The sequence below is a fragment of the Perognathus longimembris genome, chromosome 19 (assembly GCF_023159225.1).
Source record: "Perognathus longimembris pacificus isolate PPM17 chromosome 19, ASM2315922v1, whole genome shotgun sequence".
Taxonomy (NCBI): domain Eukaryota; kingdom Metazoa; phylum Chordata; class Mammalia; order Rodentia; family Heteromyidae; genus Perognathus; species Perognathus longimembris.
The window spans coordinates 3,895,173-3,908,745 of NC_063179.1; the positions used below are offsets into that span (position 1 = coordinate 3,895,173).

The 13,573-nt window shown below is 48.3% G+C and overlaps 1 protein-coding gene across 1 annotated transcript in view; it reads left to right on the forward strand.

Moving 5' to 3' along the window:
• Positions 1-13,573, forward strand: part of Adcy2 (adenylate cyclase 2) — a 297,559-nt gene that overhangs the window by 246,988 nt on the left and 36,998 nt on the right. Inside the window, exons 15-16 of the mRNA XM_048368415.1 lie at positions 2,260-2,344; positions 10,951-11,088. Of these exons, the coding sequence (XP_048224372.1) occupies positions 2,260-2,344; positions 10,951-11,088 (223 nt within the window). The remainder of the gene's footprint in view (positions 1-2,259; positions 2,345-10,950; positions 11,089-13,573) is intronic.

Here is a 13,573-nt window from a genome sequence, read left to right on the forward strand (position 1 = left end):
AAAAAAAAAAAAAAAAAAAAAAAAGTGAACTATAAAATGCACAAATGCCTCACAGCGGCAGCTGGCCTGTAGACAGAGTGCATTGTGAGTACCACCACCAGCATCATCGTGACACTGACATTACCGTCGCCATCTCATCCACGTGATCATCGCCGTCCTTGCGGTCTGTGTCACCATCGCCCCAACGGTCGCCCTCCATGACGCCCACACCGTCACCAGCCGCAGCGAACCACGCTTCGGTGGTTTAATCAAGCCGTTGATTACTGCTCGCTGCACAGATCTCTACCTAAGAGAACGATGTCTTACTTCTGAATTTAGCCTGACGAGGCCAGCATTTCCCTGATGATGAGAGCTAGCAGAGAGTGTCACCTAGGACCCAGAAGGCTCATGGGAAATCAGATGGTGTCAAGCTAAGCAGATAGGCCGTTGTGTCACAACGCGAGTGACAAGGGCCCTCCTCACTCTGTAGAAAAGGGCTTTCTCTTCTGTCCCTTGCCTTCCTAACCAGGGCTCTTCCAGAGGGCATGCTGGGGACTTGGTGAGCTCAGGAGGAAGGCTGGTAGCCAGGGCTTCTGCGGGATTCTGACCGGGGAATCCACTCAGGACCAAGGAGTGTCCTACAGAGCGGCCCCTGGAGACCCCCGGCGCCTCCCTCCCGTAGACTTTAAGTGCTCCAAAGCAGGTACGCCGCTCTTCCTTGCGAAAAGCAGTTTAGCATGGGCCTGGCCATGAGACTAGTCAACAGTCTGCATGTCCAGTGTGTGTATACACAGCATTTCAGCAGTCCTGTGACTTCTACTAAGTGTGCAAAATGAAGATTCTCAGGCCCCATATTTGACAGCACTGTGACTCACGTCTAGGAAATAACTCAATGCCCAGCACATCACTGGGTCAGGCTTAACGTTGGTCTGAACTTGTTTCCGTGGCTCTTGCTTGTTGTGTGACGTCCGGCCTTTCCTCCTGTAACATAGGCGTCTGGTTTCTGACATGAGAGGCACCTGCCCATCACAGAGCTGTAGGGCTGATTCTGCTCAGTTGCTTGCTTTGTCGCTCTTGCTCTGGGACTCTCCTGCTCTTCTAGGCAGGGTTATAGCTTGTCGCTGACTTGTTGTATCTAGTTCTTCTATTCTGACGGCTGGCAACTTAGGGGAAGGGGTTGGTGAGGTCCTGTTTGAGGGGGTCCCTCCTCTTCTCAGTGCCACCTCTTGGGTTTCTTCTCTCTCTCCAGCTACCTTCGTTGACACAACATTCCTCTACGGCCTCAGACTCCTCCTTGGCTACTCCATGTCCGTTTTATCTTTTTTTTTTTTTTTTTTTTTTTTTGGCCAGTCCTGGGCCTTGGACTCAGGGCCTGAGCACTGTCCCTGGCTTCTTCCCGCTCAAGGCTAGCACTCTGCCACTTGAGCCACAGCGCCGCTTCTGGCCATTTTCTGTATATGTGGTGCTGGGGAATCGAACCTAGGGCCTCGTGTATCCGAGGCAGGCACTCTTGCCACTAGGCTATATCCCCAGCCCCCGTTTTATCTTTGATTATTCATCGTGCGCCAGCCCTTTTCGTACTCCAAACATTTCTGTCCTCATCCTGAATGACGTTTGGGGGAGTTTGCGTTAATTATTTAGAAGGCTACTCAGAACCATACCTGACTCTTGTGACTGAAGCTATCACCTGTTAGGGGCAGACTTTAACTTGGGGAGGGGAGCATCTTTTGGACGTGCCCGCAAGACGCTTTCCTGGTCGTTGCCTTGATCCGGCGTGCTGCGGGGCCTGCCCTGTGAACGCTTTGGGGAGTCTCGGGGAACATCTCACCGTGTCTGTGCGGAAGGGGGTTGAGTGTGGTGGATGGGACGGGAGCAGGGAGGACGCGGTGTGCCCAGGCCCGCAGGTGGAAGGAAGGGCGGCCTCGGGGCTACGTGGTGAGGCCCGATGGGGGCGGTAACTGCTGGGCTCTCCGGGGCAGAGAGAAGACTCGGGGATGGAGGGCGTGGCCAGGCCCACATAGAAGAGTGTCTAGGTTTCTTTCTTTCTCGGGGAAGTGGTATTTACAGGGTTAATAAAGTGAAGCATGCTCAACTACCACAACTGTAGGTACTCGTCCACGGGGGTACACTTTGATTTGTTTTAGACCCATTTAATAAAAAAAAAAAATTAGCAAGGATCACAGTGTTCATTTAATTAAGTCCCAATTAAGTCAAGTGTTAGCATACAGAACGAAAGATCTGGAAGGATCTCCACCTCCGCCTGTTTCTGTTTCTTGGCAGAACGTCTGTCCTTGGAATTTCCTTCGGGGCTGCGTTTCTCTCACTCGCCTTCATCCTTTTCCTCTGCTTTGCTGGACAGCTTCTGGTAAGTACTTCAAACACGGAACTCCTTTAAAATATGCTCACCTTGTTTTACAAAGAAAATGTGTGTCTTGCTTTAAAACTTCCAAAAAACACGGGGCTGGCGGATTCACAGCTCCCACTACGCTCAAGTTAGCTCGTGAACCGTCAGGATGAAGGATAGTTTAGAGTTTTGAATGCCTCTCTTCCCCTTTGCGTTACGGGTTCACAAGCTCATCAAGGCTGACTTCAAACTTGTGATCTTCCTGCTTCGGCCTCATGCGTAACTACGATGACCGTGGCACACAGATGCCTGGCTTAAATGAGGTATGTCACACTTGCAAATTCACGCTTTTGCTTATTTGTGTCTGCCAACATTTTTGTTTTTTATCATCTCTTAAGTTCTCACAAGACTTGTGGTAGTGAAGAATATGACACTTCGAATGACCTGGAGAGTTGAAATCTAAACCAAATCTGTCTTTCACATCCAGTTTCAAGCTATGAAAGTTTAGTATATATGAAGAAGCTCAGGGACAGTGCCCAGGCCCTGAGTTCAAACCCCAGGACTGGCAAAAGAAAAAAAACAAACCTGTAATCCCAATTCCTTAGGAGGCAGAGATTACAAGGATGGGCGAAGCAGAGCCCAGGAAGCTAGCCAGGGAAAATGTTAAGCCAGACCCATCTCGACCATCAAGCTGGACGTGGTGGTTCACACGTAAACTGAGCCACGTGGCAGGCTTAAGACTGGCTGGGACAGAAGTACAAACCCAAAGCATAGAGACCACCCCTGAAAAGCAACGGAAGGGGAGAAGGCTGGGGTGCAGCTGAGAGGTCACCGCGCTGCCTACGTAGAGAGCGTGGCCCTGTATTCACACCACACCGCCGGCACGTAAAACGAGCACTTCCTGCCGCAGAACTCCCAGCTGCCCTGCTAGCACTCTTGAAAATGGTGGGTGTAAACTACCTGAATTGTCCTTTTTTTGTCGTTTTTTTACCTGGAGTCATTTAACGATTTCTTCTTTCACTACTCCTTCTGAATATGTCTTTTTTTTCTCCTTCTCAGACTCAGTTTGCTTGTCCACAAAACCACTTTCCTTTCCCCTCTTTGGCAGGCAAGCTTGTGTTTCATACTCAGGATTTGTTTTTTTAAGGAATTTGGGGTTTCTCTTCATAATGATCACTTATAACTTTCTTTTTCTTGGGGCTTGCACTCAGAGCCTGGGCTCGGTCCCTGAGCTTTTTTACTCCAGGCTAGGACTCTACCACTTGGAGTCACCATGCTGCTTCTAGTTTTCCGGGGGTTAATTGGACATAAGAGTCTCACAGACTTTCTTGCCCAGGCTGGCTTCAAAGCTCAGTGTTTGGACCTCAACCTCTTGAGGAGCTAAGCTAGAATTACAGGTGTGAGCCACTGCATCCAGCTCCACTTATAACTTTTAAAAAAAATTATTAGGATGTGTTAGTTTCACAAGGGGTTTTGGTGTCTATCCATACATCCATCTGATGTACCTGAATTAAACTCACCTTCTTCCCACTTCCTTTGTCTGTCTTCCCCTTCTTAACTCAACTTCCTCAGGGTTTCTTGTTCTGGTTTCACAAATACTTGTGAATCCTCAATCACATCTACCCATTTGTTCTTTTCATTTCCTCCCAATACAATGTTTTACTACAATATTTTTTCCATTTCTTTGTTGTTAAAGTGATGTACAGAGGGGTTATAGTTTCATATGTAAGGCAGTACATACATTTCTCATCCAACTTGTTACTTCCTCCATCACTTCCCCCCTCCCCATCTCTCCACCCCCCTGAGTTGTACCGTTGGTTTACACCATATAGTTTTGTAAGTATTGCTACTACAACATTTTGTAAACATAATTCTGTGTTTTCCTGGACTCTGTTGTGTTGAGAAGTCTCCTTTCTGCCTAATTGTCCTCTCTCTGTGGAGAACATCTTCCTTGGTGTTTGTAGGGCTGCTTTTTGCCTTTCTGGAAGACAGATTCCTGTGTGATTGATCCTGTGGCTCCTTTCTGTTGCTCCTGATGTGGAGTCGTGGTATCGGCTCAGTCTTGGCCCTTACCCCACTTTGGGTCACTATCTAGTATCTAGGTGTCGTTCATCTCTTCACTAGCCTTTCTATTCCATCCTTAGTTTTACTGGGAGTACATTTCAGGCTGGGGGTTTGTTTCAAGCAATAGGGTACATTCCCAGCCAGTGTAAGACCCTGAGTTCAAACCACAGTACCACCAGAAGAAGGGAACAGAAAGCGTGTGGAACCAACCTCTTCATGGTGGCGTCTGTGGCAAACTTTCATATTTTTCATTCCTTTCACCTTCCTGTTCCCCGATGGGTGATTTTCTCCGCTTCCCAGCATCTGCACATTTCAACTCTGGCGAGTCCAGGGGACTACTGCGTTACCTTCGCTTCACAACTTGCTCCTTCATTGTGGAATCCAGGCCTTCTTTAATTGCTTGCATTTTGTCCTGTGCACTCTTTTGGAATGCAATATCTATAGTTCTCTGCCAGTTCTCATAGTTTTTATGTCTATGGACTCTTACATGGGTGATATATCGCCTTATGTGTTTGGAGGGGAGGTTTTTGAGGGTTTTGTTTGTTGTTGTTGTTACTAGAGAGTGGATGCAGGGCCTCGATATCCTAACATTGAGCTATACCCCCAGCCCTGGTAATTTTCTTTTTATTTTGAAGTTATGTTTGGCCTGAACCAGTGCCAGCTTCCAACTGAGATATGCCTCAACTCTGTGTCACATTGTGTTTACAAGCCACGCTGTTCTTGCTTTTCCAGAGCCCAGCAGGCCTTTTCTGATTGTTGACCTGGTTAACAACACGTTGGCTTCAGTTTGTCGTGATGAGGCAGATAATTTCCAACCCAACACAGACAGTGAGAATTCATTTTCACATTTAGCATTTGCCTTTAGAATTAGTATTTGGCATTAGAAGTGCAGTCCTACTGAACTAACGAGTCACATCTGCCTCATTCTCTACCAGAAAAATGACAAAAATAGCCCCAGCCTTTGGGAGCTCCTGTGTGGTTGGGCAGACTGAGTCCCAGGGTCTCACCTTGTGTGGGTCCACACATCTTCCTCCTCTATGGGCCCCGCAGTCCCACCCTGCATATTGATTAGAGCTTGTGTCCTCTTTCCAGGATGTCCCTGGGCCAGTCCCACAGGGGCGCCTCTCTACTAGAGAGCCTTCTCTTCGTTTCTGTCGCTTAGTGATTTATTTCTCTTCGGGACTGCCATTAAAATAGTGGACAATTGTCAAGTTCCTACTGCATGGCACAAGCTGTGACAGACTCTCCAACAAGGAGGATAAGGGCGACGAGGTCCCTGTCCTCACCCAGCTCTGCAAGCCAGAGGCCAGCGCTGAGCTCCTAAGACAGACAGGCCCTGCCGCAAGGCCCTGCCAGGGCGGCGAGGGTACGGGACCTGGCCTCACCCGGGGCACAGGAGAAAAGGGGGCTGCTCCCGTCAAATGTGACGGATTGACATAAAGACGTGTTGCCGTAGAAAATTCAAGAGCGATCAGACAATCAAATTATGTGTGACAGTCCTTATGACATTAAGTACTTGGAGTAATTTTTGCTTTTGTGTGTTCCTGCCATTCAAAGTGGTCCCTTGGCCAACTCAAATGCAGAAGGCGATGTCCCTTCAGGCAGATACTCAGAAGAACATAGTTACATAAAAAAAAATTGACCACCACGTTTTGCATCTTTTAATATGGGGTTTGCTTCTCTAATTATAATTCCTTATCCAGTCACTAGGATCTATTTGCCTCTTTTCTAAGCTTTTATTAGTCTTCACTTAATATGGACATCTCCTTTTTCATATAGCTCCTCCTATTATTTCAGAAGAACAGTAATGAAACTGCAAGTGCATCTAACTTTTATAATTATTATGTTAAATTACGAAGAATTACTTTCACAGCAAGAGGCTACTTGTTCTTTCCAAGCCAAAAATGTTCAAATTAGGAAGGAAGGAAGGAAGAAAGAAAGGAAGTAGGAGGACAGAGAGAGAGAGAGAAAGAGAGAGATGTTTCTGGTAGAGATATTTTCCCTTGTTATTTTTAGTCCAAATCAAACTAGGAATATTTTATCACTCTATGGAGAAATCTGTCTACACAGGATTAAGAATGGTAGTGTTTATCCTGCATAATTTCTAACATGCCCCATGCTATTCATTGTCCCAAGATTAACTTTGTAAAGGGTTTTCCTATTTATATGTATTCTTCTGTCTCCTGCTGTATTTAGTGCAAATCTTATATTTTTTAATGATAGAGCTGACCTTAGCCACCAAAATCCCTTGCGGAGGATGCAGCCAGCTCACTAGAGGTGGGAGTGAATCTAGGGATCCAGGCACACCTGCTGAGAAAATGCAGGCGTAACCAAATTGGGCCGAAATGAGGCCTGACAGGCTTCTCCCCTTGTTAGGTGAATAGCATCCTCTGAGTAAAGGCCAAAATGTTATCTGTCACTGGTAACACTATCTTCGTCTCTGACATTTAATGGCCAGCATTTTGACACATTTACTTTCCCAGCAGTCTTGGCTGGAACATTTAAACAGCACAGAATAATCTGAACTGATGACTGGAGCGAGAGCTGTTTTTGTAAAGGACTGCAAATTGAGGCGTTTTGTTCTCCTTTTTCTTTTCTTAATTAGGTTCCCTCTGTTTGAAGATCTTGTTCTTCTTTTTCCTCTTACCCTCATCATTGGTTTCTTCTGATTCTGTATCAGATCCCACTTCCTCCTCCCAGCAACTAGCAAGGTCGACTAGTTGTCGCATGGCCCGTGCCACGGCATTATTTTCTCTGGTGATAAGAAGGGAAACAGCGCTGCCTATCTCACAAACGATGAAATCCGGGAGCCTTTGGCCTGAAAAGTTAGAAATGGTTGCACAGGGGACTGGGAGACATGCATAAAAACTGTGACGCAGAAGGCATCTTACAAGTACACCCTGGGCCTGAGCCCACATACGTCAAATAGAGCTCGCAAGCGCCACTCCGGTGCCCCTACTCATCATTTCACTAAGTATTTTGCATGAAATCATTGTGCACCTGTCCAGATATGTTTCATAAATAAGGAGCCTATGAGCAGAACCTTCTTCTTAGAGGATGCAGTTGTTAAAATTGTCACCAGGTATTTCACAAATAGCTCCATGTAGTCACTGGATAATGTCTTACTTGGTTGGTTGTGTTATGGAATCGGGGCTAGAACTAACATATATTATTGACACTCTGTAGATTTATCATTTCTGTTCTTAATGTTTTCAGTATCATATGTATTTAAAATTTCTAATACAGACAGAAAGGCACTGGATTTTTTAAAATAACTTTGTCTGAATAAGAGCACTAATCTTAGACAATCAGGATAGAAACACATCCCCGGGTGAGAAAGTCTGTCCCGAAGGCCATTTAAGATCGTCAGAATGGTTGTTTGTCCATGGGACAGACACATGGGCTTCTTGTTGGCTGCCTGTGGTGATACATTTTTATCAATAATTTTGCATGTCTCATGAATAGTGTTAAAAATATCTAAATGGTCCTTGGCACAAAAAAAAATGTTCAGTAAGTTTCCAGAACCAGATCAAACGCCTTGACCCAATGGAATATTAGCCAGATGCTGATAATCCAGGCGAGGATGGTTTGGGACCTGGAGCTGACTCTTGGTAATTTATCACAGCTTCTATAGAACACATGTCTGATGTCTCTCTGGACCAGTAACGTCAGAAGTAAACAGTGGGGAGGCACAGGTTCACATGACTGTTCAAGCACGGGTCACATGACCTCTCCGCTCCTGTGTGCTCAGAGCCTGGATGGAGAACCATCCTATTCGCTGACAGATTTAGGGCCTCCCCCTTCCTTATCAAAACTCTTGCTCATGTGTAAAAGTACAAGGTACAGATCTGCCCTCTGAGTTTCCGGTCGGCAGAGTTCAGATTAATGTTCTTCTGAACTAACCGGCACTCAAGGCTGCTCAGTTCAAACCTGACAGGCAAATTAAAAACTAACAGTGCCCAGGAAAACCCAGCCAAGAAGCAGATCTGAACCATGTTGCGTGTCTCCGTCACGGGGGCCTCTGAAATGTACACACGTTATCACCAATGAATAAAGATCATAGCAAGGGGGAGAGGGGGAGGGAAGGAGGGAGAAGAGGAGGAGGAAAATTTTATTTGTTGTTGTTTTCAATAGTGTTATGCAAAGAAATAAACAGCAAATAGATCCTGGGTGGCTAAACTGTTCCTGAGACATATCCTATTTTAATTCATTGAAAAATAAGAGGAAATGTTCACGTTGAGAAGTCGTGTCTCCAGTGCGCTGTGCAGGTCACGTAAGCCTCAGCATAGGCCCAAGAGGCAGGCACCCTTGTGATCCTCATGTTGGAGGTGAAGAAACTGAGGCAGAGAGAATAATCAATAATACTAACAACAAATAATAATAATGATAGTTATCATTATGGCTGCCTGACTTTTTTTAATTATTAAAACTTTATTAAAATTATTGTGAAGGTTATGTAAGGAGGGGTTACAGTTACATAGACTGTCTGACTACTGATCTAACCATCTCCCATCCTACGCTGGTCTCAATTGTCCTATTGACACTTAGCCTATTATAATATGTCTATCTGTGATACTTTAGAGAGAACATGTAAAGCAGGTAGGGAAGTAAGTTACTGCTTGTCAGTGCTGTGGCAGTACTACTTGGTTGATCTCAACCCTGGCCTGCTGTTGGCTTAACCCAGCAGGCAGATTCAAGGGCATAATGTCTTTATTTCGGAATGTTCTGAAATCGCCCTTTGTGTGCGTGCGTGTGTGTGTTTTCAGGACATCTAGTCCTGGGATCACGGTCTTTTCAGCATCAAGATTAAAATGTAGATCGGCAGAGGTCTCCTCGGTTCTTTCTGCCACGTCAGATGGCACACCAGCCCCACCAGCCCAGAGGGTGCCCCAGGGCTCCACATGCAGGGCGGGCTCTCCATGCTGTGCCCTGTCCCCTGGACCTAGGTGACACTGATGAAGGTGCCCACCTGGAGAGTTGGCCCTCGGGACGAAGAGCGCCATACCGCCACCAGCAGACCGCGAGGGGACACCGGCTGCAGTTCTGTATAGGCCTGGGCTCCTCCTGGTAGCAACAGAGATCTTTCCTGACCACCATGCATAAAATCATGTCCCACGGCTAAGAGAGGGAAGCGAACCCTCTGTCCTTTGGTTTAGGATCAGATCCACTAAATGCGGCATAAACTTGCAATAGGATCTTATTCAACCTTCAGAAAGAAGGAAACGGTTAGACACTGGTGGCTCACACCTGTCATCCTAGCTACTCAGGAGGCTGAGATCTGAGGATCGTGGTTCGAAGCCAGCCTGGGCAGGGAAGTCCATGAGACTCTTATCTCCGGTTAACCACTAGAAAACTGAAGTGGTGCTGTGGCTCAATGTGATACAGTACTAACCTTGGGCAAAAGAGCTTGGGAACAGGGTCCAGGCCCTGAGTTCAAGCCCCAAGACAACCAAAAAAAAAAAGAAATGCTATTGTATGGTACATACATTATAAGGAACCTCGAGGAATTTTATAAAGTGAAATGAGTCAGAAAGATGAACACAGCATGATTACACCAACATAGTGTGTCTAGAATGATCTTTTTTAAAAATTTTTATTATTTTTTAAATTTTATTTATTTATTTGTTTGTTTATTTATTTATTGCCAGTCCTGGTCCTTGGACTCAGGGCCTGAGCACTGTCCCTGGCTTCTTTTTGCTCAAGGCTAGCACTCTGCCACTTGAGCCACAGCGCCACTCCTGGCCATTTTCTATATATGTGGTGCTGGGGAATTGAACTCAGGGCTTCATGTACATGAGGCAAGCACTCTTTGCCACTAGGCCATATCCCCAGCCCTAGAATGATCTAAACTATGGAAGTGGGAAGTAGAAAGCAGGCATGCAGGACTGGGCAGAGGGAGAGATGGGGAATTACTGTTCACAGGGTACAGAGTTTTTGCTCTGCAAAATAAACGTCTCTACAGTTAACATACAGTTCTAACAGTACACCACACTAAAAGATAATTTCGAAGGGAAATTCACTGTCGTATGTTGATCCACGTCGTCACCATGGTGTCGATGCGTTTTGAATAGCGGTCTATGTAGAAGAAAGCCCCACCGGGCAAGCCCAGTGCAGCTGCTGCACCACTGAGATGCTTCTGGAAGATTCTTCCACTGAGTTTAGTCTGTGGTCTGCTTTTGTTCTTGTGATCAGCTACTGCTAGGAGCAAGAGGCTGGGAGGTGTGTTGATCAAGCTTTCTCCATCAATCTGCTGAACTGGGCGTCTCCAAGAGTCATTTCATCCACTGACATGTTTTTCTCTGCCGAAAGAATTGCTTAGAAACATAATTCCAGGTCTATTTTTAAAGGCATGCCTTTGTTCCAGCCACGTAGCTCCCTTATAACAATGAACCCGACACGATTGTCATCAAGTCCGCGTCTGGTAGGAGTCCCTGGAGGAGACCGGATCCACTTGTTTAGTCTCCAAACCATGTTGGCTCTTCTTGTGGTTTTAAGGAGCATCCTTAATAGCCCTGAGAGACGGTGTTTAATGGAAATGCGTTTCTTTTCCTCGCTCCCCCTAGCAATGCAGCAAGAAAGCGTCTACCTCTCTCATGTGGCTTTTGAAGTCATCCGGCATCATTGCCAACCGCCCCTGGCCGCGAGTCTCCCTCACCGTCATCACCACCACCATCGTCCTGACCATGGCTGTGTTCAACATGGTAAGCCCCCCGGCCAGGCCGCGCTCCGCTCGGGCAGGGCACGCCTACTTTCTGTGCTCTGGGTCCACGTAGGCTTGAGCGCTTGCCCGATCTTTGGTGGGGGACGACCCACTGCGGAACCGGCGGGCACTGCTCTCCCGCGGGTGCCGTCCTCCCTGCAGTGCCCACCACAGAGACCGCCCGCCCACGAATGAGCTGGAGCCTCCTCCTCGTCACGGTTCTCATGTCGGCAGCAGCAGAACGAATCCGGGCATGCGAACATTGCAGACATTGCTGGTGGTGGGAAATTCACAGTGTCCCGAGGAATGGCACGTTCTCTAATCTAGAGGGAGGACGGGAGGCACAGACCTTAGCAATAATGAACAGTGCATGGCAGGAAGACATGCCCGCTGGTAGGTGTGTAGACCCTGAGTCAGGAATCCGTGGTAGACTGACAGCTGGGTAAACCTTCCTGAAACCCAGGAGGGCGCAGAGGGGACCGGGAGAGGCTGACAGAGGTACGGGGCTGAGTTCTAATGGGTGGGGAGAAGGAGCTGGTCCTGGAAGAAGTCAGGAGAAGCGCAGAGAAGACGAGATGGACTTGGATCTAGGAGGAGAGCAGAGACGTTGGTTGAGACTTAGTGAAGACCGAGGCTGGGGAGCAGATAGACACGCTTGCACAGGGTCACGTCTCAGCGCCCTCTAACAGACCACAGACCCCCCCCCCCACGCACACCCCTCAGATTCAAGAATGAGTGCAGCAGACATCAGCCAAAGCCCGGACACGCTGGGGCCCAGCTGCAGGGGTGGGGGGTGGGGGGGCGCAGAAAGAGGCACTCCCAGACTCCCAGGAGGCTTCGCCCTGGTGAGGAACGGAACCCGGCACCGCCTAAAAGGCATCAGAGACGTTGCAGCCCGGCCTCCTGCTCCCTGGGATAGCTCAGGGGGTTTGCTGCCCGAGAGGCCCGTGTGCAGTGGCTGTCAGGATGGGTGGCCCCTGCCAAACCCTATGAATCAACCCCCTCGCCCCCACCTGTGGTCACCTGTACAGGCACAGAGAGGGCCAGGACTCTTCCCCGAAGCTGACCTTCCCCACTGGCCAACAGCAGTATGGAAACAATGCTTAGAACAGGACACCTACCGCCTCCTTCCCTCCTTCTTTGCATTCCTTCCTTTCTCCCTCCCTTCCCTCCCTCCTTCCCTACATCCTCCCCTTCCTCCCTCCATCTTTGCTTTTTTTCTTGCTTCCTCCTTCCTCCATCCCTCCCTCCTCCTTTCCCTGGGGCCCAGGGCCAAGGAGGTGAACTCCATCTTCTTCCATTCAGCTGGGGAACAAACCACCTCCTGCTAGGGTGGGACAGAAGCCCGGGTCAGATCCTTCCAGTGCTGCCTGTGTGCTTTTACCCACGCCGGCCTGCAGCTGTGGTTCCAGTGAGGGCGGACTCCTAGGAGGAACCACAGCTCTGTGCGTTGGGTGGAGCTGTGGTGCTTGTGTGCACCTGCTTTGCTTACATCATTGGGAAGAAAATGAAGTCCCCAAACGACATCTTACTGTTTCCCGTCATAGCCTAATTCCCAGTCTTCATGCATAGCCCCTGGGGTTGGAAAGCGTTTTCATAGAGATACAGCATAGATGCTTACATTTTCTTTATTTCCCTTTTTTTAAAAAAAAATATTATTTGTGTTGTGCAAAAGAAGTCACCTAAAAAGCTTTTTTTTTATTTTGGCCAGTCCTGGGCCTTGGACTCAGGGCCTGAGCACTGTCCCTGGCTTCTTCCCGCTCAAGGCTAGCACTCTGCCACTTGAGCCACAGCGCCGCTTCTGGCCGTTTTCTGTATATGTGGTGCTGGGGAATCGAACCTAGGGCCTCGTGTATCCGAGGCAGGCACTCTTGCCACTAGGCTATATCCCCAGCCCCACCTAAAAAGCTTTATTTAGCCATTCTGAGTGCACAGATAAGTGTCACGAAGGACCTTCGCAGTGCCGTGTCCTCATCCTTACCCCGTCTCCAGGACTCAGTCACCATCTCCAGCGCACTGAAGGCCACCGACGCCCCATGACCCCTAGGCCTGCCCCAGCCCTCGGTGGCTGGCGCTCTTTGGTTCCTACGAGCAGCTCTGTCCAAGCGCCTTCTGTCCGTGGAATGCCAGCGCACTTGTTCTTCGGTGTCTGGCTTGTCTCACACTGTGTACCGTGCTAGTGGCTCTCATTTCTCACTGATGCGAACCCCAGCCCGGAGCCTGGGTTTGTGCTGAGATTTTCCAGCCCGTGACGGGCAGCCCCGATCCATGGCTCCTCCAACGTCACCTGCCCTTCCCGTGTTTACCTCACAAGGGACAGATGTTTGGGCATAATTGGAGACCAGCGCCTGCTGTTGACTATTGAGATGAGCCAGGGCATGCTGAGGTCAGGCATTGATTCTTACTCACCAGTATTGTCTCCGAGCCTATACAGCCACAGCACTGATCCAGACAGGCATCCTAGGAACAGTGTGTTCGAGGAAGGG